Source organism: Cervus elaphus, chromosome 5 (genome assembly GCF_910594005.1).
Source record: "Cervus elaphus chromosome 5, mCerEla1.1, whole genome shotgun sequence".
Lineage (NCBI taxonomy): Eukaryota > Metazoa > Chordata > Mammalia > Artiodactyla > Cervidae > Cervus > Cervus elaphus.
Genome location: NC_057819.1, coordinates 101,416,780 through 101,442,080, shown reverse-complemented (window position 1 = coordinate 101,442,080; position 25,301 = coordinate 101,416,780). Strand labels below are relative to the sequence as shown.

Below are 25,301 nucleotides of genomic sequence, written 5' to 3'. Positions count from 1 at the left end.
GGTCTGGAGGTCAGAGAATATGAATAAACAGAACCATCAGAACAGGCTCTTTTGAGCCATCAAAGAAAACAGACAAAGGCTATCAATGAGACTCCAGGGTAGAAAAACAGGAGACTGAAATATGTGACTTTCAGGTTTTAAATTTCAGTAAATGAACTGAAGGCATTCAGGGTCACTGTTAAGACTCAGATTAGTGCCCTGAAGTGATCTTGAAATTTATGACATTTGGTACATTTCACAAATTCTATAATTGTGAAAGAAGCATTTCAAGCCACAGAGCAAAATGGCAGAGATAGAAATTGCAGGGCAAAGCTAGGAGACTTTTGAGGACGGATGTAGGAGAGTCAAGAGGCAAATAACAGGAATTTGAAAAGTAGGCAAGACAATAATTAAACAAAAAGAGCATTTCCTTAAAGAAAAGCCTGCACCTGGAGAAGGAGCGTTGCGAGTTCCAGACAGGGTTGAGGAACAAACACAGACCCAGGCATATTCTGGTAGGATTTCTAAACTCCAAGGTCAAAGCTTCCAGCCAGAAAGAACAAGTGACTCTCAATGAAAAAAAAAAGAACTTCTCACCTGCAACCTTAGGGCCTCATAGACCGTGGGAAAACGTCCACAGATGCCTGAGAGAAAAACAACTGTAACCTCAGAGCCCTTCACCACCAAGCTACCATATACTTCCCGGAGAAAGAAAACATTTGCGGCTTTGCTGAGAGTAAAACAGCATATCACGCATACCTAAAAAGAACTCTGAGCAAACATTGAAGGTCAGCACCACGACCGCAAGACAGAGGGTGATGAAGACAGACAGCGGCGTCCCAGTGGACCCTGCAATCAGGTACCATCCACCCTCCCAGGGAACAGGTGGTCTTAGGATGTGTTACATGAGGTTAAGTTGGTGTGTTTGGGACAGGAAAGGGACAGCAAGAGGAATTCTGATGACAATCTGGAACAGAGTAGGAAACCATCTCAGCCAAATCTAAGAGCTGGGGAATGACATGGGGGAGCTCCAGAAACAGACCGGAAGGAATGTGTGAGAACATTTCTAAGCTCTCAACTGGGGGGAATGGCATGGAAGCATTATACAGGTCATCTTATGAGGGAAAGAGAGAAGGCAGTGCTGAAACAGGATGACTCACAGGAAACAGCAGGCTTCTCATATCCGTATAATAACAGGACAATACATTTGATTACAAATATTGGGAAGCATGAAGTAACAATAAGATGTTAAAGAACAGCACTTCCAAGTGAAGGAGGAGAAAAAGGGAACACATTGCAACATGATCAGATCACTAAAAATAAGAAAAAAAGAATGAGTAATAGAAAACATTTTTAAATGAAAATTCACTATATATAAAATAGGTAACCAACAAGGACCTACTATATAGCACAGGGAACTATATCAATATTTTGCAGTAACCTTCGAGGGAAAAGAATCTGAACAAGAATATATAATATATATATATTATATGTGCATATATGGTAAGTGGCTTAGTCATGTCCAACTTTTTGCAACCCTATGGACTGTAGCCAGCCAGGCTCCTCTGTCCATGGGATTCTCCAGGCAAGAATACTGGAGTGGGTTGCCCTCCTCCAGGGCATCTTCCCAACCCAGGGATCAAATCCATGTCTCTTACGCCTCCTGCAGTGGCAGGCAGGTCCAGGAAATCACTTTGCTATGCACCAGAAGCTAACACAACATTGTAAATCAACTATACTTCAATTTTAAAAAAGGACATGGTGAAATTGAATACAACAATCGACTCACCTAACTGAATACTTAAGATATGAAGCTCACATTCCTCAGACAATGTACATTATTGTGTACATTGTGTACACAGAACACTGACAAATAACAAATAACACTGACAAAATAATCATCGTGTACTTACTTGATCACAAAAAGGGAATCATTTTTGAAAACAACATTCTTGGATCACGATCCATAAAATCAGATATCAAGAATAAAAAAGTGACTAAAAACTCTTAAACAATTGAAACACCCTGATAACCTTAAGATCAAAGAGGAAATCGAAACTGAAATAACATACTATTTGGAAAGCACTGAAAAAGAGACAATAAAACCTTTGAGGCTTAATAAAAGCCATAGAGGAAATTCACCATCAGGAGCATCGACACTGAAATGCTTTAGTCCTGGGGCCCCTCCTCTGAAAGGACCTCAGCAATTTTTTCACATGGTCATGTTTATATACACAATTACACAAGTAAAGTGTTTCTATGTCCTTTTCTTTTTAACAGAGCCTCTCCTAACGTTCATCCACAATTATATAAGTTGTGGTCCCCATAAGTTTGGATCTGTTCATTTTCCTTTAAATTGCTTTCATTATTATGAGGTCCCATAACCAGAGCTATCGGAAGGATCAAACTGCCAAGCTATCAGTGTTTCTCTGCAGGGGAACTGCTGGCACTCGGGAAGGACAAGTCTGTGCTGCGTGGAGCCATTCCCGAGCATTGCAAGACATTTAGCACCCTTGCCCCCCAGGGACTAAATGCCAGTTGTCCCCTCTACTCATTTTGACAGTAAAAAAAATTCTCCCACATACCCATAGGGAGAGGAGGTGGTACTAAGTGAAACTGTTAGTCCCTCAGTCGTGTCTGACTCTTTGCAATCCCATAGACCGTAGCCCACCAAGTCCTCCATCCATGAAATTCTCCAAGCAAAAAAACTGGAGTGGGTTACCATTCCCTTCTAAGGGATCTTCCCAACCCAGGGATTGAACCTGAGTCTCCTGCATTGCAGGCAGATTCTTTACTATCTGACCCACCAGGGAAGCCCAACCACTGTTGAAAACCTATGGGCTGGATTTTGTTTTTTTTGTTTTTTTTTTTAAATAAATTTATTTATTTTAATTGAAGCCTAATTACTTTACAATATTGTAGTGGTTTTCATACATTGACATGAATCCATCACGGGTGTGCATGTATTCCCCATCCTGATCCCCCCTCCCACCTCCCTCCCCATCCCATCCCTCTGGGTCATCCCAGTGCACCAGTCCCGAGCACCCTGTCTCATGCATCAAACCTGGACTGGTGATCCATTTCACATATGATAATATACATGTTTCAATGTATGGGCTGGATTTTGATCTTGCCCCAGGCTTAGTACTCACAGGAAAATAAGCATGGATATTTAACCATCTCAGGGCTTTTCAAACAGGTTCCAAATCTATCACCATTGTATTGAAACTCCAAGAGGGAACACTCCTTTTGAAGCAAGGCTCTGACCCATGTCCTAACTTGAAACTTGAATTTGGAATTCACCAATTCACACCTAAGAGCCACAGAGCCAGGATTCTGGCAGCCAGAAGGAGCAGGTCTTCCTGCAGCCCAGCTACTTTACAGCTGAGCTTGTGACTGGTTATGTCTGAGGTTCAGCTTTCTCTTTTGTAAAAGGGCGATTATCTCACTTCTCCCAGAGAGCTGGATGAGGAGATGAGTTACGTAACGTGCCTGCAAGGGTGTGGAGGTCAGTGACTCTCCAATACTATTTCTCCTTCCACCCCACCCCTCTCTGTCTCTCTGGGGAGTTTTCTAGAGCTATGCCAGACCCCTGTCTGAGTACTATGTTGGAAAGTTGGCTGTCTTTTGAAGTTGCCTCCTTAAGCAATATGAAACACCCTTTTTCTTGGGAGAACTGAGAAATGGCCCAAGGCCCTAAACCTCTGGACAGATCTGGGGTGAATTTATGAGCTTGTCAGAGGCTCATGCTAATGGGGAATGGACAAGCTTGGGAAAGAATGCCTTTTGTTTTTTGTTCAACAGACACTACCCTAAAATGTGCAGTCATAAAAAAATGTGCACAGATGAAAAATGTGAAGAGAAAAGAAAAGCCCTGATAGGGTGAGTCAGAATATAATGCACTGGGACTTCCCTGGTGGTCCAGAGGCTAAGACCTGCACTCCCAATGCAGAGGGCCCAGATTCCATTCCTGATCAGGGAACTAGATCCCACATGCCCCAACTAAAAGTTTGTAATGTTGCAACTAAAGATCCTGCGTGCCACAGCCAAGACCCAACACAGCCAAATAAATAGACAAATATTCTAAAAAAAAAGAAAAGAAAATGAAAATAAGATCAGCAAATTTAACCGACATGATGAAACGTACCCTTCTCCTGCCTGGGCAGGCTGTTGGTGCAGAAGGCAGACTCGGGCAACCGGGGCCGTGCAGGGCCAGGGGCAGAGCTCCAGGACAACAGGCTGCCCCTTGTGCTGCCGTTACTGCTCCCGAGCCGGAGGAGCCAGTGGTCAGACAAGGAGGAGCTGGTGGAACCTGCAGAGGGAACACAGAGAGGGTGGGCTGGACCATCCTTCGGGGCCCCCAGAACACTTCTCATCGCTAGATTCCCATCTCCGAGCCCGGAACTACAGAACCAAAGCAGAGCTACAGAAACGAAAGTGAATTGCTAGAGGAGAACCTATAACTGATGAACCATAGCTTCCCTGGTGGCTCAGAAGGTCAAAAATCCGCCTGCAAAGTGGGAGACCCAGCTTCGATCCTTGGGTCAGGAAGATCCCCTGTAGAAGGGCATGGCAACCCACCCAAGTATTCTGGCCTAGAGAATCCCATGGACAGAGGAACCTAGTGGGCTACAGTCCATGGGGTCGCAAAGAGTCGGACACGACTGAGCAACTACACTTTCACTTTCGTCTTTAATAAACATAGCTCTCAGGTTGGGTTAAGCGATTATTTCCTATTAAAGACCCACATCCCTTATAACTGCCTCTCCCTTTCTAATGGGACTAATGCAGGGTTATACTACACAACCTTAACACATTATTGACCTGAGATGTATTAATGTGTCTTTTGTTACCTGAATGTTACTGACTGGCAACACATCAATACATTTGTAGAGAGTGATACAATTAACATCACCCTGAGAATTTGTTAGAGCTTAAAATTGATCAAGGGTTTATTATGCAACTTATGAACGTCATTATCATTCACATTTTCCTCCCTTAGGTTTTTCTTCCAACCTTGTGTGTAGTCTAAACTTAAAATTTTCAAAAATGACACATCGCAAAATTTTGAGTGAAAAAGAATTTTTCAGTAAATTCTATGCTGATTGTCCAAGTGACATATATACTAGTGTCTCAGAAGATAATAGTTCTTCAGAATATAGTTCTGAGTCAAACAATGTAAATATTAGGCCAACAAAAAATGGAAAGTGAAAATGAAACTCATGATGCTAAAGAAGGCTCCTTTGCTTCTACAGGAGAACGAAAGACAACATTTTATGAAAATCAGAAAACTACAGTTGTGTCAGATGTAACAATTGAACATCATAACTCTCAAAGTGTTAATAAAATAACAGAACTAATTTTTGGCTGACCAAAATAAAAATCGGTGGCCACGGCAATAGTTTCTGCAAAAATCCCTCAGTCAATAATGAGCTAATTAAGATCAAGCTCATATGAGCAAGAAAGAAAATATAGAATGCCACGCTCCCAAGAGTCACCTGTCACAGGAAAAAAATGTTATTCCTTTTCCCATTCTTGGATCTCATTGTGTCCCGCCCACATCTTTACAAACGGAACACAGTTCTGTAGGGCTGGACATGCTCTGGAAAGTGAAAGTCGCTCAGTCATGACTGAGTCATGGACTCCCCAAACAGTCCGTGGAATTCTCCAGGCCAGAATACTGGAGCGGGTAGCCGTTCCCTTCTCCAGTGGATCTTCCCAACCCAGGGATTGAACCCAGGTATCTCACACTGCAGGCAGATTATTTACCAGCTAAGCCAGCAGAGAAGCCCAAGAATACTGGAGTGAGTGGCCTATCCCTTCTCCAGCAGATCTTCCTGACCCAGGAATCAAACCAGGGTCTCCTGCATGGCAGGCAGATTCTTTACCAGCTGAGCTACCAGGAAAGCAGACAAAGCTTCCTCTTTCAGACCCTTGCCGGACCTATCCTGGTCCTTGATGTGACTGAGCATCTTGAATTTGTCCAGTCCCCCCCTCTTCCGGGAGAAGCGGCAGTACCTACCTCTCATGGAGCTGCTGGCTGACCACGGAGGGATGCTATTCCTCTTCTGATAAAACAAGATGTAAGCCCCTCGTGTATTGACCTCATCTTCTAGAAGCGGCTCCACCGTGCTGTCATCGTAACTGTACCACTGGCCGTCCAGAGAGTTCCGGCAGTAGGCTGCGAAGGTCCAAACCCCAAGTCCCCATTAATTGGAGCCCCCCAAAGCAGGAAGAGATTTCCCACTGGCATGGCTGAAAAACAGATATTTGTCATAGAATGAGAAACATCGGTTCATTTTTAGCCAGAAAGGAATTTGGTGGAATCAGAAAGGATCAACCAGTTATACATCCAGATGCTCACTGATAAAAAGTGGGTTGTTACCACACAAGCTGAATCCTTATGTTGTAGAGATTGTTCAAGCAAAATTTCTAATAAAAGCATGTCCTGAGTTATTTATGGTGGGCTTCCCTGGTGGCTCAGATGGTAAAGAATCTTCCTGCAATGCATGAGACCCAAGTTTGATCCCTGGGTCAGGAAGATCCCCTGAAGAAGGGAACGGCTACTCATTTCAGTATTCTTGCCTGGGAAATCCCACGGACAGAGAAGCCTGGTGGGCTACAGTCCATAGAGTCGCTAAAGAGTCAGACGTGACTGAGCATCTAACACTCACTTTTTTCAGGTAATAATGCTAACGGTCATCCTGGTTCTTTTGAGAAGCTTCAAAATGCACATCTCTGATTCAGTATGCAAGGAAAATATGCAGTTGGGATTATAATTCACTTCTTCCCTACCTAAGAACTGTAGTCAAACATCTAAGAAAATGATCATAGATAAGATTCTCACCACCTTCCAAACAAATATAAGAAATATTCCTCTCCTTTCCCTACACATCTCAGTAATTGGTACCATAACATACTAATTCAGGAGTGAAAGCCAGCTTTTTTCTGCAATGGGCCAAATAGCCCATCTGGCCAATTTTAGGCTCTGCAGGTCACCTTTGGCCATCTACGGTCTCTGTCATATATTCTTCTTGCCATTATTTGGTTTGTTTTTTGTTTTGCTTTTTTACCCCCTTTTAAAATGTAAAAACCATTTTTAACTCGTGGACCGAATGAATACAGGTGCCAGACTGGATCTGACCCACGAGCCACACTTGGCTGGCTTTTTTTTTTTTTTTTTTGGCTGAAACTCATGGCATGTGGGATCTTAGTTCCCTGACCAGGGACTGAACCCACATCCCCTGCTGTGGAAGTACAGTTGACTGATTTGCACTGGCTCAAACCAGGCACGAAAAGTTCATCTTTGCTCCTGCCTCTCTTCCATCCCATGCTGAGTCCAAAAGCCAGTCTGACCAATTCTCTTTCCCAAATGTGTCTTGAATACCCTATCATCACCCAAGTCCCAGCCAACACCATCTCCCACTTGAGGCCCAGAAACACCCTCCTAACTGCAATTCCAGCTTACATTCTTGCTCCACCCAATTCTCTGCTCGAGCTAAGACCTCACTTTGTGAACTCGATTATGTCTTTATTCCTCTGCTGAAAACCTTTTAATGACTTTTCCCACCACGGTTTGGAAAAATGCAATCTCTTTTCCATGGCCTCCAGAGTCTTGGCATCCAGCCCCATCTTGACTTACTTCCCCGTTAAGTCACAGCAGCCTTTCATCAATTCTTAAACCACAAACTCTGCCTCTGAACCTTTGCACATGCTAGCAGCACTGCCCATAATGCTTTCCTACCATTATTCACATGGCTAGTTCCACATCATCTTTCCTAAAGGTAACATGCTCAGGCAGGCTTTATCTATATCTCAGACACATCAACCAATCATCTTTTCACGATGCCAAGTAGTGAAAGTGTTAAAGGGACAAGCACCTTTTTATTTCTGTGTCTGAAATTAGTCCCATGAGGGCAGGACTCCTATTTATCTTGTTCATCACTTAGGCTCCAGCACCTAGCCCAGGATTTGCCATAGAATGGGGACTTCATAAATATTTGCTCAATGAACAAATGAGTGATGATCCTGGTTGTTTATACAGTGTTTTCCAAATTGCAGGTTCATAAGTATACTAGGAGTAGCACACTTTTCAAAAAACAAAATATTTCCAAGAATTTTTTCCAGAAATGACCTAATTTATATTAGTGTAGAACAGACCAAGGTATGCAATTATGAACTGAGCGGGCTGCCAAGCTCTTTGTTTCTGTCCTTCCATCCTTCATTCACTTCAAGTTCCTAGGAGGCAGTAACAATTGAATGTACCCCATAGAAATAAATACCAAATCTGATAAGTGAGAGACTTTGGGCTGAATCACAGATGAGAACAAATGAGAAACTCTTTGGGTTTCACCTGATATGGTGAAAACTTGGGCTGTAACTAACTTTCTATCCCAGCCACCCTCCTAACCCTGCCCCATGCTTGGACCAGCACCCTCTACCCTCTGGCAGGTTCCAGGCATGCAGCGGGTGAGGGGTCAGCTGGTGCTGAGTGCCCGAGTGAACTTGGCATCCCATGGGTGTCCCTTCCCATGGTATCTGGAGGCCCAGGCCACGGCCACGAATGTGGCCATAGCAGCAGCAGCCACAGGCCGCGAGGCAGGCTCACCTGTGTAATGCCCACCTTGCAAACTGCCGTGGTGGTTGCAGACGGCGTAGAGGTCGTACAGGAAGTCCAGCGGGTAGCTGGTGGGCAGGCAGGCCGGCTGCTTCCAGGAAGGAGGCCAGGCGCCTGGCATGGCCTTGGGGCTGGTGCTCCTCTGGGCCACGTGGGGAGCCATGTCGAGCCCGGCGAGCGGGAACTTCACCAGCGTGGAGAGCTTGTTCCTCCTCTCGCCCACCTGGCAGAAGCGCTTGAGGTGGATGATAAGGATGTCGGGCAGGGTCCAGAGGCTCAGCTTCACCACCCCCTGCTGCAGGGCCTGGCAGTGCGGGCACCGCCACGCGTCATCCTGGGCCAGCTGGAAGGGAAGCCACCAGGACTGTGAGCCCACCCACTGACGGGCCCTGGCACCCCCCCATCCCCGCCCAGCCGGGGCGCAGACCCCCAGGGCGGGACCTGCTCCTCCTTGGTGTAGAACTGGAAACACTCGTCCAGGGTGCAGCTGTGCTGCTGGTGGGCCTGCTGCTGCCGCCTCACACTGTCCGCGTCCTGCACCCGCTCCTCCTGGGGGCTCCCGAACAGGCTGTGGGGGGAGCAGACAGAGGCCGTGTGGGTGTCTCACCTCCCCGCCCTGCCCGCCCCACCCAGGGGTCTCTACTCCCAGCTAATGGGGTGCAAAGCATCTCCTGTGGAGTCAAAGGCCCCTTTCCTTGGGCTTCTGGAGCGCCCACTCTCTCTTACTGGAATTCTCAGTCTCCCCCACCAGCCCTGACAAGGACCAAGCCCTTGGCTTATACATCTTTGTTTCATGTGAGGCACGGCCTGGCACCTAGTTGAGATTAATAAACCCTCGCCAGGCTGAACAGTGTCCTTTCCCAATGTTGGAAGATGCCCTCAGGGTTAGAGATGCAGCCACGCTGAGTGACTAAGAGTGTGCACTTGAGCCTGACGGCCCGAGTTCAAAGTTCACCTCTGCCAGGCAGGGGAGCAACCGTTTAACCTCTCTGCGCCTTGGTTTCCTCATCTGACAAGGTGGATTCGAGTCGGCCCTACCTTACAGAAAGTGATGCATGAAATATCCTACATGGATGAAAAGTGCTCAGAGCAGTGACTGGCCAAGTGTCACCTCACCATTTACAACTGTGACCATGACCACCACGGCCATCACCCACCAACATCATTATACTAGTCCTACTGCTGTTGTTTATAGGCAGACAATTGCCACTGGGGCTTCTTGGAAGAATGGGTCACAGTGCATCCGGGAAGCTTCATACACCCCACGGTGGCATCAGGGGAACTGGCACAGGAAGGTCCATTATGCACGAACAGGCTTTGTCTCCTCTGCATGAGCTGGGCTCTGCTGGACTCACCGCTCCTTGGTGTCAATGTCCCACTCCACGGCCAGTTTGATGTGCGGGGGGCCTCCTGGCCTCCTAAGATGCAGAGCCCTGATGAGAGAATAGAGGGCCCATCCAAGGCATGGGGGCGGCTTCCCACTCTCCCCACCCTCTCCACCCCCAGGACCGATGTTCCCAACAGAAACGTCCAGAGCTGCATGGAAACCGAGGTTGGGGGCCTGGGGAGGCGCTATCTGTGGAAGGCTTGGTCCTTCATCTACCCTGAAGCCTCTGTCCTCCCTGCCCTGGGAGCTGGCGAGCTCTGAGGGTCTGGTGGCTGCCCGGTCATGGCTCAGCGCTCCCACTGCAGTCTCAGCCACCTGCTCAATGTCAATAGGTCTGTTCTGTTTGAACATCTTACACACACACCCAATTCTGATGATGCCCAAAATGAGCTGCTGGGTTTTCCTCCACTGTGAAGTGAAAGGAGCACCTTCGAGCCCACCTCTATGACCTAAAAGGTCTTCCCCTTCCAGAGCTGTCCAGACCCAGAAAATCTCATCAGCCCATCACTCTTTCCAGCTGTTTTCACTCAGCCCATTTCAGAAGAAACTGGCTGGCCTTAATGCAGAAGAAAGTGGAAGACATGAAATCAACAAGACACATATAGATAAGCAATGGGAGGGTCTGCCCCTTAAAAGAAGGTTTTGAATGTATTGCAAGAAAAAAGTGGAGATGTCACAAGAGTCCCCAGCTGTCACCAAGATGATTTTGAGGGACTTCCCTGGGAGTCCATGGTTAAGACTCTGCGCTTCCAATGCAGAGGGCATAGGGTTACATCCCTAGTCAGGGAACTAAGATCCTGCATGTCATATATCATGGCCAAAAAATAAAAATAACTAAAATAAAATAAAATTGAAACTATTAAAAAAAAAAAAACAACCCAGGGTTTGAGTTCATGGAAGGTATACAATCCTTAACTAGCCATGTGAGTGTGAATAAGTCCTCATCTTTGGGAACCCCAGTGTCCCCCTCCATCTCTGAAGTGGCCATCAGTCCTGCTTAGACATAAGGACTGGAAGCACAGAATGTATACAAGGACCTAACCCAGTCGCTAGTGCTGAAGACCAAGGGCAACTGATTGTCATCAGTTTTACTGATACACAGCCTTGAAGGAGTCTAGTCAGACAAGAATGTATTCATTCTCTTACCAGGTCTGGAACATCCCCTTACCTGTCAACTGCCCAGTGACAGAGGGGCCGACTGTCCTGTGGGGACAAGTAGCTGCAGGCCAGGGAGAGTCCCACGACCCGGATGGAGAATAGTGACCCCAGGTTCTGCCAAGCCAAGAACAGGAAGCAGGTCAATGTGCATGTTGGTGTGAATCAGATGGTTATGTGCAAAGAAGTTACTCAAAAAATGCAATTTTCTGATTAAAGGGTATTTTGAATATGTCCTTAAATAATTGTTTTCTAAACCTGGAGATATAAAGGCTTTAGTTTTTTTAGAAGATATACCCTATACCTTTTAACATAGTAATCTAACACCATGTAACATTAAATTTTCTGAAACAGTGAACATAGTGATTTAAAATAATATTTAAAAAAATAAAATAACACATGGTTAATTGAAGCAAATGTTGGCACAATAAATGGGAAATTAAATCAATTCTGTTCATTAATTATTAATAGGCAATTTATCAAGATGATTATCATCATCACCAGATTATCAAAGTGAGGCAATTATCTAAAAGCAAGCTAGTGTACATTTTACTTATCAAATGCTAAGTATTTGTACACACTGAAATAAGCCACATAAAAGAAATGTCACCCATGTTTTTATTCTAAGATGTACATTTTTTTCATATTCTAACTGTTCTGAACTGAAGCGAACCTTGAAAGTAAAAAGTGAAAGTGGAAGTCGCTCAGTCGTATCGACTCTTTGCAACTCCATGGAATTCTCCATGGAACCCCATGGAATTCTCCAGGCCAGAATACTGGAGTGGGTAGCCTTTCCCTTCTCCAGGGGATCTTCCCAACCCAGGGATGGAACCCTGGTCTCCCACATTGCAGGTGGATTCTTTACTGTCTGAGCCACCAGGAAAGCCAAGTGAACCTTAAACAGCATTATTTGCAATAGTCAACCGGTAGTAGTAACCCAAGAATCCATCAACATACGAATGAATAAACCAGATATGGTATTATATACACACAAGGGATTCCCTGACAGCTCAGCTGATAAGAATCCGCCTGCAATGCAGGAGATTTCAGTTCGATTCCTGGGTCAGAAAGATCCCCTGGGGAAAGGATAGGCTACCCACTCCAGTGTTCTTGGGCTTCCCTAGTGGCTCAGCTGGTAAAGAGTCTGCCTGCAATGCGGGAGACCTGGGTTCAATCCCTGCATTGGAAAGATCCCCTGGAGAAGGGAATGGCTACTCACTCCAGTATTCTGGGCTGGAGAATTCCATGGACTATACAGTCCATGGAGTCTCAAAGACACACACAATGGAATATTACTCAGCCTTAAACAAGTAAATTCAATGCATGCTGCAACATGAATGGATCCTGAAAACATTTTGCTTAGTGAAATAAGCCAGATGCAGAAGGGCAAATATTGTATAGTTCTGTTTATATGAGATACACAGAGGGGTCAAATTCATAAAGACAGGAAGTAAAATGGAGGTTCCCACAGGCTAGGTGCTGCGGGAACAGGGAGTTGTTAATAGGTATAGTTTTTGTGGGTATGATGAAAAATTTAGGGGGTATAGTGGCGATGGCTATGCATCATGAGGAATACAATTAATGCACACTTGTGAATGGTTAAAATTAATGTTATATGCGTTTTACCACAATGTTTTAAAAAAATCAAGTCAGGGGTTACCTGTATCAGAATTTTGCAGGCCCCACTGACTGCTTGATTGGTTTCTAAAACTGAAATGGCTGTAGAGGTGCAGAGGCAAAAGTACATGGGAGACCAGGGGGAGACTAAGAACAGCTGAGTTCAGTGTTTGTATGAAAGCAGTTCTGTCCACTTTCAACAGCAAGGAGCACAGGGTTTGGGGAAGGCCAAAGCTATTACTAGATATTCTGACCTACTTAGGGAGAAATTCGAGTTTCTAATTTGGGCAGATCTGCCGGGCAGTTCATGCAGCAAAAACCCTTTGGAGATAAAGATTTGATACAAAGGTAGAAAAGGTCATTAACAAACTGATATTTGGGGTAAATCCTGAGTCAATGTATGGTTTTCCCTGGGAAGGAAAGCACATGAATTATGAATAATTATGAAGAAATCCCTTTGAAATGTTTGGGACATCCTCCAAATGGGAAGTTTGTACTTAGAGAATAATTGGGGGAAAACGAAATTCTGAGGCTACTGAACTGTCCCTAAAAATGTTAAAGTCTTCTGTGCCAAGCAGCCATCAGAACAACTTCTGATACTATTGGGGCTAAAAGGAATGGTTTTAGGGAATTCCCTCACGGTCCAGTGGTTAAGACTTCGTGTTTCCAATGCAGGGGGTGGGAGTTCTATCCCTGGTTGGGGAACAAAGATCCTACATACCCCATGGCATGGCCAAAAAATAAGAAATGGTTTTAAAATGTGTTGCTTTTATTTGGAAACTACCAGATTCTACACATGGACATCACCAGATGGTCAATACTGAAATCAGATTGATTATACTCTTTGCAGCCAAAGATGGAAAAGCTCTATACAGTCTGCAAAAACATACCTAGAGCAGACTGTGGCTCAGATCATGGGCTCCTTATTGCCAAATTCAGACTTAAATAGAAGAAAGTAGGGAAAACCACTAGACCATTCAGGTATAACCTAAGTCAAATCCCTTACGATTATACAGTAGAAGTGACAAATAGATTAGATCTGATAAACAGAGTGCCTGAAGAACAATGGATGGAGGTTCGTGACCTTGTACAAGAGGCAGGGATCAAGACCATCCCCAAGAAAAAGAAATGCAAAAAGGCAAAATAGTTGTCTGAGGAGGCCTTACAAATAGCTGAGAAAAGAAGAGAAGTGAAAAGCAAAGGAGAAAAGGAAAGATACACCCATTTGAATGCAGAGTTCCAAAGAATAGCAATGAGAAATAAGAAAGCCTTCCTCAGTGATCAATGCAAAGAAATAGAGGAAAACAATAGAATGGAAAAGACTAGAGATCTCGTCAAGAAAATTAGAGATACCAAGGGAATACTTCATGCAAAGATGGGCACAATAAAGGACAGAAATGGTATGGACCTAACAGAAGCAGTATTAAGAAGAGGTAGCAAGAATACACAGAAGAACTATAAAAAAAAAACATCTTCAGGACCCAGATAACCATGATGGTGTGATCACTCACCTAGAGCCAGACATCCTGGAATGTGAAGTCAAGTGGGCCTGAGGAAGCATCACTATGAACAAAGCTAGTGGAGGTGATGGAATTCCAGTTGAGCTATTTCAAATCCTAAAAGATGATGCCGTGAAAGTGCTACACTCGATATGCCAGCAAATTTGGAAAACTCAGCAGTAGTCACAGGACTGGAAAAGGTCAGTTTTCATTCCAATCCCAAAGAAAGGAAATGCCAAAGAATATTCAAACTACCACATAATTGTACTCATCTCACACACAAGCAAAGTAATGCTCAGAATTCTCTAAGCGAGGCTTCAACAGTACGTGAACTGTGAACTTCCAGATGTTCAAGCTGGGTTTAGAAAAGGCAGAGAAACCAGAGATTAAATTGCCAATATCTGTTGGATTATCAAAAAAACAAGAGAGTTCAAAAAAAACATCTACTTCTGCTTTATTGATTATGCCAAAGCCTTTAACTCTGTGGATCACAACAAACTGTGGAAAATTCTGAAAGATATGGGAATACCAGACCACCTGACCTGCCTCCTGAGAAATCTGTGTGCAGGTCAGGAAGCAACAGTTAAAACTGGAAATGGAACAACAGACTGGCTCCAAATAGAAAAAGGAGTATGTCAAGGCTGTATATTGTCACCCTGCTTATTTAATTTATATGCAGAGTACATCATGCAAAATGATGGGCTGGATGAAGCACAAGCTGGAATCAAGATTGCTGGGAGAAATATCAATAACCTCAGGTATGCAGATGACACCACTCATGGCAGAAAGCGAAGAACTAAAGAGCCTCTTGATGAAAGTGAAAGAGGAGAGTGAAAAAGTTGGCTTAAAGCTCAACATTCAGAAAAAGAAGATCATGGCATCTGGTCCCATTACTTCATGGCAAATAGAAACAGTGGAAACAGTGACAGACTTTATTTTGGGGGGCTCCAAAATCACTGCAGATGGTGACTGCAGTCGTGAAATTAAAAGATGCTTGTTCCTTGGAAGAAAAGCTATGACCAACCTAGAGAGCATATTAAAAAGCAGAGATATTACTTTGCCAACAAAGGTCCATCTAGTCAAAGCTATGGTCTTTTCAGTAGTCATGTATGAATGTGAGAATTGGACTATAAGGAAAGCTGAGTGTTGAAGAATTGATGCTTTTGAACTGTGGTGTTGGAGAAGACTCTTGAGAGTCCCTTGGACTGCAAGGAGATACAACCAGTCAATCCTAAAGGAAATCAGTCCTGAATATTCATTGGAAGGACTGTTGCTGAAGCTGAAACTCCAATACTTTGGCCACCTGATGAGAAGAACCGACTCATTGGAAAAGACCCTGATGCTGGGGAAGATTGAAGGTGGGAGAAGAAGGGGATGACAGAGGATGAGATGGTTGGATGGCATCACTGACTCTTTGGACATGAGTTTGAGTAAGCTCCAGGAGTTGGTGATGGACAGGGAAGCCTGGCATACTGCAGTCCATGGGGTCGCAAAGAGTGGGACATGACTGAGCGACTGAACTGAACTGAACCAGTCTGAGAATCAATAAATGAGCAAGGCATAAAGGTGTTCCTTCTTGGAGTTTTTCATGTGTTTTTCAAAAATTGGACAAAATTATTTGAATATTTATATTCTCATATATGGACATAAATATCAATTTTAGTTTTCCACAGAAGTAATACTTCAAATCCCTTAAAACTGTTTTCTCATTTCTTTTTTTACATTGGCGTATAGCCGATTAACAATGTTATGATAGTTTTAGGTGGAGAGCAACAGGAAACAAGTCCATTGAAACTTTTGGTTCAAATGTCTACATTACAGTTTATTACAAGTTTCCCTCCAAGAAGAACTATGGGAAGCCACAAACGAATGATGTGAATTCCACTCTTTCTTCCAGTTTAAAAAAAAAAAAAAATTTACTTGTTTGGCTGCACTGGGTTTCAATGGGATCTTTTCTCCTGGTTGAGGCATGCTAGATCTTCTGCTTCAGTATGGGAACAATTAGCTGTGGCACGTAGGATCTAGTTCCCTGACCAGGGATCGAACCTGTTGCCCCCTGCATTGGGAGAATGGATCCTTAGACACTGAATCAGCAGGGAAGGCCCCAGTGGTGTTTTGAAAGATTTAACAAGCAAAAGCTCCATCTATGAAATGTCTTTGGTAATGTGACAAAGAGAGGGATGGCACAGGTCATGAAATGGTGATTTTTCTTGCATAAAAATTAAAGTTGTTTGATATGACAATGTGAATGTTGTCACTGATGCCAAATTCTTATCTCTCCTTTGCTACCACTAGATTCCTACCCCCCCCCCCACACACACACACACTACACACACACACACACACTGACCTGTATGGGGACCTCGCTCTTCATGAGGTATCGGACTTTGCTGAGAATGCACTGCTGGAGCTGGATCCATGAGATGGCTCTGTCTTCCCTTACCAAGAAAGGAGGCCCAAACCTGGAAATCCAAGTATATGAGGTTATTTCAGCAAAACAAAAACCAACAATACCCAAGAGTCAACAGTGTTGACTCTACTCATTGGCTTCACTCAATTGGATCCCACACACCATGCACCACAGCCAATAAATTAAAAAAAAAAAAAAATAGTGATGAAAGCAGTTATCATTGTTCCTAAAACCAACAGGAAAACCTCTGATACTTAATTGTTAAGGATGGTGTTAGCCATCTGCTGAGGGCCATCACTTCTGATCCTTTGATCAGCAAGCACCTTACACCCTACTCCTTGTGGATCAACCTTAAGAATGGATATTTAATCTTTTTCAAATTAGAATTATTCCAGCTCAAATTCCAAGTACATGTAGACATACCCTAGAAATCATGTGAAAGAAAGACAAAGTTAAACATACCTGCTGGCCTGCTGCCCCGAGCCCACCAAATTACAGAAGAGGATTAGCACTGTGGTCTCATTGTGGACAGGCAGGGATAATCGCTGACCCTCACGGGCTGCCAAGCGTGGGGAGACCAGCAGACCAGATGGACGAGCTGAAAATCAAGAATTACATTTGTGTTCTTAAACGAGCTACTATGCTGGGTCAGAACGCTGGCTTCTAGCCCCTCTTCTCTTTGAGCATCTATTAACCACCCATGGGAGACACTGGAGGGCTTCAGGGAAAGCAATATTAAATAAAGCTCATGGTACATGTGCCACTGGACATCTGGTGCAAAAAGAGGATCTACATGGTAGTGAACTTGCTGCTGTATTCAGCCAATTTTAAAATACAGGGATTTTAATCAACACTTTTCAAAGCCAATCTGAAAAATACACCAAAATGATTTTGGTTGCGTGTATGCTTTGATCAGAGAGCTGTAGAGTTTCTGCTCTCTTAGAAAGCCAACATAAGAACCGAGGGAATGCAAAAATCTTTGCCATTAAGAAAGTAGAAGAATTGGACCATCCTCAATTTCCAATCAGCTTTGAAATTTTACTTTTAAGGCACAGACGTGTGACCTGTGATTAAATTTGAAATGAGGGCTTGTTTCACTGAGTTATTAAGTAATCAGGGCCTGTCAATGTTTTGTTTCAGGTTCCACACCCAGAGTCTCTCCAGTGACTCAGAGTGACTGCAGATACTTGGTTTGCACAGCCAGTCTGCCACCTAGGCTGGCCAAGGATCCAGCCTGGGGCAGAGAACTTATCTGCAGAACATGGTGACGCTGGCACAAGGTGCTCTAACATGAGTCTTCTTGACCGGTTAACTGGACCAAAATGTATACTGACCTACAATGAAAGGCTGCCAGAAACTGACCATCTTTGCCTATCCAAAGTTTAGGAAAAGTAAACACAGGAAAGTGAGACTGTTAACAAAATGTCATTTAATAACCTCTTTGACCATCTACTACTCTGGTTTATAAGCTTTCTTTTAAATTAATTTATTTTTTATTGAAGGATAATTGCTTTACAGAATTTTGTTATTTTCTATCAAACCTCAACTCAACATGAATCAGCCATATATAAACATACCTCCTCCCTTCTGAACCTCCCTCCCATCTCCTTCCCCATCCCACTCCTCTAGGTTGATACAGAGCCCCTGTTTCAGCTACCTGAGTCCTAGGGCAAATTCCCGTTGGCTATCTATTTTACATATGGTAATGTAAGTTTTCATGTTACTCTTTCCATAGATCTCACCCTCTCCCCATGCTCATAAGTCTATTCTCTATGTCTGCTTCTTCACTGTTGCCCTGTTAATAAATTCTTCAGTACCATTTTTCTAGATTCTGTATATAGGCATTATAATACAATATTTATCTTTCTCTTTCTGACTTACTTCACTCTGTATAATAGGTTTTAGGTTCATCCACCTCATTAGAACAGACTCAAAGGTGTTCCATTTTATGGCTGAGTAATATTCCATTGTGTATGTATACCACAACTTCTTCATCCATTCATCTGCCAATGCACATCTAGGTTGCTATAACAGTTTTACTTCAAGCACTGACCTTGAACCATAAGACTCCTGAAGACAAAGATTACTCCAGTACCCATTCTGAATGAAAGTGAGTTGCTCAATTGTGTCTGACTCTTTGTGACCCCATGGACTGTAGCCTACCAGGCTCCTCCATCCATGGGATTTTCCAGGCAAGAGCACTGGAGTGGGTTGCCATTTCCTTCTCCAGAGGATCTTCCCGACCCAGGGATCGAACTCAGGTCTCCTGCATTGTAGGCAGATGCTTTACCATCTAAGCCACAAGGCAAGTCCCATTATGAATAGTGGTTCTCAAAACATGGTCCCAGGACCATTATCACCAGAGTTTATCAGACAAGTAATTTCTCAGGCCCCACCCCTGGCCTACTGAGTCAAAAGCCCTGTGGGTAGGGTTCAGAAATCTGCTTAAACAAGCTCTCCAGATGATTCTGATACTAAGGTTTTGAAAATTCCTGTATTAGTTGATTGATTTTTAATAATGAATCATCTGTAAAACAAATATCAGAGAAAATAAGCCTGATATTTCCAAGTACTAAAACTGAATGTCTTATGCCTTAGCACCCAACAGGTATTCTCTCAAACCTATAATTCATAATATCCAAATAAAATTTTGCAAAGCACTACTGTACCTGAGAGCATCTCCTGCCCAGGTGATGGGGGAGCTTGGAAGGCATAGACATTATCTCCTTCTGCAATAGTATTCAGGTCCTCTTCATCAAAGAAAGACCGCTGGAGTCCACTGGGATACAGTTCAACCAAGATCACCTGGAATGAAAAGGATCATTTTCCCTTTTGTTTCTCAAAGGGAACTTAACAAAGAAGCAGTCTAAAAATGACCAATTGCCTGAAACCTCTCTTCTACATTTTCCTTCCAAGTGGTTACTTATTTTTAGTAATAAAACACTAGGTGCAACAGTCAGACTAACACAGACTTGGATCTCAACCACAACAACAGAATTATCAAAGTGCCAAAGGAAGAGTCGGGAGAAGAAAATTGAAAAGCTAAAGTTTTATACCCAGCTAAACTATCCTGACAGAATGAGCCTAAAATGAAGCCCACTTCAGATAAACAAAAATTGAGAGTGTTTCCCACTAACCAATCTCCACTTAAAAAACTTCCAAATAGTATTGCCAACTTTTTTCACATTGTATCATACATGGGAAATATTTTTACGGAACACTGAGGTGAGCGGAAAAGGCTGGTTTTGTAGTGGAGGAGATGGGTGACTACTGCTTTGAGGGTCCTGGCTGCCCCCAGATCCAACTCTGCCCCCTCAAAGGTGGAAGGAATCAACAACTGAGCACACAGACACACATCTTTCCCTTCAACTGAGATCTTTATTAAAATAGTGAGAAAGGTCAGAGGAATTGATTGGGTAGAAGCAGGAAGGCGCCCACTGGGGTGATAGAAAAGTTCTATTATCATGGTGGTTACACAGATATACACACATGTAAAAAGTCAACAGGTTAAGTTATAACCTTAAGATGGAAACTTTCTTATATCCATTCCCTTCTAAAATATTCCTTAATTAGAAAAAAAAAAATCTCATGAGGTCACCAAGTCACCAGTTTTATACCAATGGATGTATAAAATTTCCATTTTACAGTTAAAGAAACAGAGGACCAGGACTTCCCTGGAGGTCCAGTGGTTAAGGTTCTGTGCTTCCAAGACAGGAGGCGTGGGTATGAGCCCTAGTCAGGAACTAAGATCCCAAATGCTGCACAGTGTGGCAACAAATTTTTTTAATTAAAAAAAAAAAAAACACAAACTAAAGAAAGAAACAGGGGACTGATTACCTTGTCCAAGGTCTGAAAACTAGAAAGGGACTGAATTACAATTAGAACCCCATTTTGAAGCCTTCCCTTGCTGCTTTTCACCACCATCCCTTCTACTCCGTCCTTTCATGGGGGACCCTATTATGAGTCTGCTCACCAAAGTCACAGTGAGTCCAAACTCTTTACCAAGACACTCAAAAAAAAAATAAGCAGAGCACAACCATCCCACTGTCCCCAAATCGCCTCTCTCATGTACTCATCCCAAGTTCCTCTTCAGTCTCCTGGTTTATATTCTCAGCAGTGAAAATATAGAATAGTGGTTCAGGTTCTGAAATCACTATCTGCATTCAAATCCTGGCCCAGTCACTGAGCTTGTGTCACACTTGCCTAGTGCTCACTGGTAAAATGAGGATAATTGTAATATCTGCCTCACAGGATGATGGTGGGGAGAAACTAGCTATAAAGTTCATAGAGTCGTGCTCAGCACTTAAGAAGTACTACTGAGAATCAGCTATTGTTGAAAGGATGATGATCGTCATCATCGTCACCTTTTTGGAAGACAAAGGTGATTTCCTCTCCGGGTTACTCTGTGAAAAAGCAGGGAGCGGTCTAGGCCCAGTCATCACAGACACCAGGGACTATTAATCAAACAGTAACTCATGAGTCACATTGGAGTCACTGAGAGCCAAAAATTAGCCTAAACAGCCTAGAGGGCTGGCGCAGTTAGTATCCCTCATCCCATGCCCAGGTCCCCCATCACACCTCCTCTGGAGAGAGGCCGCCTTCCTCTGCAACCATCTTCCTCAGGGCTGCCACTGTGCTCAGGATTGGCACGGCCAGGCCAACCCGCAGGAACCGCTGGCTCTTGGAGGGGAAGACCAAGGTGACGCTCAAGAATCTGGAAAATAGGAAGGAGGCCACATCCTTGAAGGATGGACATGGGCTGTCACCAACATCACTGACACTAGACCAAGTTTAGCACTTGGGCAAATCTCGACTTCCTGGTCGGGTTATTGCCCTTTAAGTATGTTGTCACCAGGTGGCAGTGGAGAGCCAATTCCCCAAGGGTCTCAGTTCCGTGTACTTTTCCTGCGACTTATAAATAAAAGACATTTGATTAAGAATCACAACACACACACACACAGAAAAAAGAATCACAATACAGGTCTTCCTCAACTTACGATGGGATTATGTCATTGTAGCTTAAAGTATCTTAAGTCAAAAATGCATTTAATACACCTAACCTATCAAATAGCATAGCTTAGCCCTCCCCACCTTAAACATTCTCAGAACACTTACATTTGCCCACAGTTGGGCAAAATCATCTAACATAGAGCCTTCATGATAATAAAGTTTTGAATTGCCCCTGTAATTTACTGAATACTGTGCTGAAGGTGAAAAACAGAGAGGTTTTAAGTGTATGGTTGTTTACCCTCATGATCACCAGGCGGGACTGGGAGCTGTGGTGCTGCCCTGCCCAGAGAGGACCATACCTCACATTGCTTGGCTGGGAAAAGATCAAAATTCAAAATGAAAAGCACAGTTTCTACTGAATGCACATCACTTTCATACCATTGTAAAATCAAAATATTGTACATGGAACCATCGTAAGTCAGGGACCATCTGTTCCAACCTATGGTCTCAAGATTCTACTTGCTATATAGATAATCTAAAGCAAAAAGAAACTTTGAAGTCTGAAAAGTAGAGCAGTCAAGCTTCTTCCTCCAGGACAACTCAACACTACTGACAAGGCTCCCCTTTTCCTCCTGAAGTTCTTTCTCCTTTGTGATGGAGTACAGCCCTTTTGCTCCCCAACTTCTTTAGACTCTCTCTAGTTCCACTGTCTGCTACACCCAGCAGCACACCAGGGCTTACCCCTCCAACACCTGTTTCCCCTGCTCTCTGCTACAGTAATAATCTAATCCATATAAATAATTAGCAGAGCTGGGACTTGAACCCAGGCAGTCTGGCCCCAGAGTCAGTGGTCCTAACCATTGTGCTATGCTGCATCTGACCAGGAATCACAGCTCATATCTATCAGTGGCCATCATATCACGATAGGATAAGCCAGTTACTAATATATTTATGGCATTGACAATCAGCAGCACAGGAATTCAGAGCAGGAAGGGGGGTTCAGTTGCCAGGAAACATATTATAAATCCATCAGTCTTCACCACATCCTAAAGATGGAGGATATCAACAGACAGAAGGCAAGAGATAAGATTTTGCAAAGCGGGGGAACCCAGAGAAGAAATGCCCCATATAGGAATTCACTAAGCTTCCATGTGGCTGACATTGGCGGTGGCCTTAACAGTCCCTGCCAAGACCTGGGCTTCTGGGATGCTTGTGCTATATGCTTCTTCCTTTTGCAGAGCCAAGCTTCATCATGTCTCCTACCTAATCCTGCCTCCTCTTTTCTTTTTTTCTCATATCTCCCAACAGTCCTTTTTCCTTTTCCTTTGCTCCTTAAATAAACCTTTTTCTACACCTTCCCCAAGAAGAGAAAGGATTTGGAAATAAAGCTGGGGAAAGCAGAGGATGATAAGTTTTCTCTGGTTCACCTCTGTCTGTTTGAATGGTATAAACTGGCCCATACCAGCTTCTAAATGGGCCAAAGATGGAAGCCGGGCAATGGGGCAGATAAACAAAAGCATGTTTATAATTCCTTCTTCAGCTAAAGAAGGAACTCAGTAACCTTTCATGTCAATCATCCCATTAGGTCACTGGATGTCCCCAAGAAGCAAGGCTTGGCTGAGAAGCAAAAGAGAACTTTGCAGCTGCAGGGCCCAGAGGTTCCAAAGGATGGACGTCAAGTTCACCAGCATGATGCTCACGTACCTCGTCTGGCGCAGAGGGATGGGCAGGGACACGCACAGGAAAGGGTCGAAGGTGTTGCTCTGTTTCAGGCAGTGGGGACAGGTTAAGGAAGATCTGTGAGGGTGGAGGATACACATTAAAGTTGAATCACAATTTGAACAGTTGGGCAGTTCCTCGAAGAGTTACAGTCACCATTGCAATTTCTCTGCTAGGGCCATACCACAAAGAATTGAAGACAGGTATTCAAATCTTTGTGCACAAAGGTTCAGACAATGTTATTCACAATATCCAAAGGGCGGATACAATTCATGTGTCCATCAATGGATAAATGGATAAACAGAATGTGTTATAGACACGCAATGGATTATTACTCAGTCCTAAGGTCCTCATACTTGCTACATAAATGAACCTTGACAACATCATGTGAGTAAAAGAAGCCAGACACCAAAGGCTACATAATTTATGATTCCATGTATATGAAATACCAGAGTGAGTAAAGCCACAGGGAGAGAATGCAGATTGGTGGTTGCCAGGTGACGAGAGGAGAGAGACCTGGAGAGTGGCTGCTTCATGAGTACCAGGTTTTCTTTTAGGGGTGAAGAAAATGGTTACCAACTAGAAAAAAATCAGTGGTTGCACAACATAGTGGGTGTACATGCTGCTGAACTACAACTTTAAAATGCTTAATTTTATGTTATGTGGCTCTCAACTCAATTTCTTAAAAAGGAAAAAGTTTAATCATATGTATGGGGATTTCCCTGGTGGTACAAAGGCTAAGACTCTGCTCCCGATGCAGGAGGGTGGGCCTGTGTTCAATCTGGTCAGGGAACTATATGCCACATGCTGCAACCAAGACCCAGCACAGCCAAATAAATAAATAAATCTTAAAAAAAGAAAAAACAGACCAGAGCACAGACAGGAGTATTTAATGTTCAATCACTCTCTGCCTCTGGTAAATTTCCCTTTGGGAAAACCATGGCAATGCTGTAGTAAAAAAGATGCACCAGGCATAGAGCGCCAGCCAGCAGGGGGACCTGACATTTGTGGGGACTCCTCTGCCACACTGTTTCTCTCCCTCCCTCCTCCCAACCTCACCCATCACATACTGTGGCATAACATAGACCTGAAAGATGTACTTTGTCACTGGGAAATTTCCAAACCCGTTTCACATTTAAGCAGACCAATGAGAGGGAATGTTTTTCTTTGACTTACTCATTTTTTTAAAATCTACTAAAACTAAGCGAGGCCGAATTTTTCTTGCAGATGCGCCCTAGTCAACCAATCCAGGGACATGGCCTTTAGATGGAGCCGTGAATCTCTGGCAGGGAGCAAGAGATGCATAGTTTGGCAAAAACATAGAACAGCCTAATTTTGTATTTAAAGAATAAAGAAAGCATATTGTTTTCATAATAAACCAGAGAGAGGACGTGAGAGGCACCTGTTCCTCAAAGGATGAGAAATGAGGATGATGAGTATGACCAACAGATCGGGGGAGAGGGTAGCATCACTTTCACAGAAAACTCCAAGGGTTACGAGGCTCCAGCTACACCTCAGATGTGGCCTGAAGGGGTCCTTTCGTCCTTGCCATCCCCTCCAGTGCATCATGGTCCTGTCCTACCGTCTCCCAGGCACTCACAGGAGAAAGGACAGAAAATCACCCCAACGCCCTTCACTGTTCACTCGCCCATTTTCCCCAAGCTATTCAACCTCTCTGTCCAATTGCTTCTGTTCCAAAACCAGCCTCTCATCTGCCGCTGGAACTCAGAACTGCTGTCTGCTCTCCATGGGTTACAAATGCCCCGAAACAACACTGCTTGTTTCACACCCTGGCCTCTCGCTGCCACTGAATATCCATCTGACACCTCCCACCTAGCCAGCTTCACCTGCTCGCTAGCTGGTGAGACGGATGTTCGCACTGGCAATGGTAATTAAGACAATGCACAATTAAGATGTCACCTCTCCAAATCTTCGATCTGAAAAACGCTTCTAAAACATACTCTGCCC

At 43.9% G+C, this 25,301-nt stretch overlaps 1 protein-coding gene across 2 annotated transcripts in view; it reads right to left on the bottom strand.

Annotated features, from left to right (window-relative positions):
• Positions 1-25,301, bottom strand: part of USP43 (ubiquitin specific peptidase 43) — a 49,737-nt gene that overhangs the window by 5,463 nt on the left and 18,973 nt on the right. The window contains exons 4-14 of one of the 2 annotated variants that reach the window (XM_043903831.1): positions 23,319-23,411; positions 21,243-21,378; positions 19,334-19,469; positions 17,127-17,262; positions 16,605-16,716; positions 11,152-11,255; positions 9,952-10,029; positions 9,038-9,164; positions 8,588-8,939; positions 6,002-6,160; positions 4,127-4,291 (exon numbers count right to left, since the gene is read on the bottom strand). In XM_043903831.1, coding sequence (XP_043759766.1) covers positions 4,127-4,291; positions 6,002-6,160; positions 8,588-8,939; positions 9,038-9,164; positions 9,952-10,029; positions 11,152-11,255; positions 16,605-16,716; positions 17,127-17,262; positions 19,334-19,469; positions 21,243-21,378; positions 23,319-23,411 — 1,598 coding nt within the window. The remainder of the gene's footprint in view (positions 1-4,126; positions 4,292-6,001; positions 6,161-8,587; positions 8,940-9,037; positions 9,165-9,951; positions 10,030-11,151; positions 11,256-16,604; positions 16,717-17,126; positions 17,263-19,333; positions 19,470-21,242; positions 21,379-23,318; positions 23,412-25,301) is intronic. The other variant, XM_043903832.1, reaches the window with a different exon arrangement.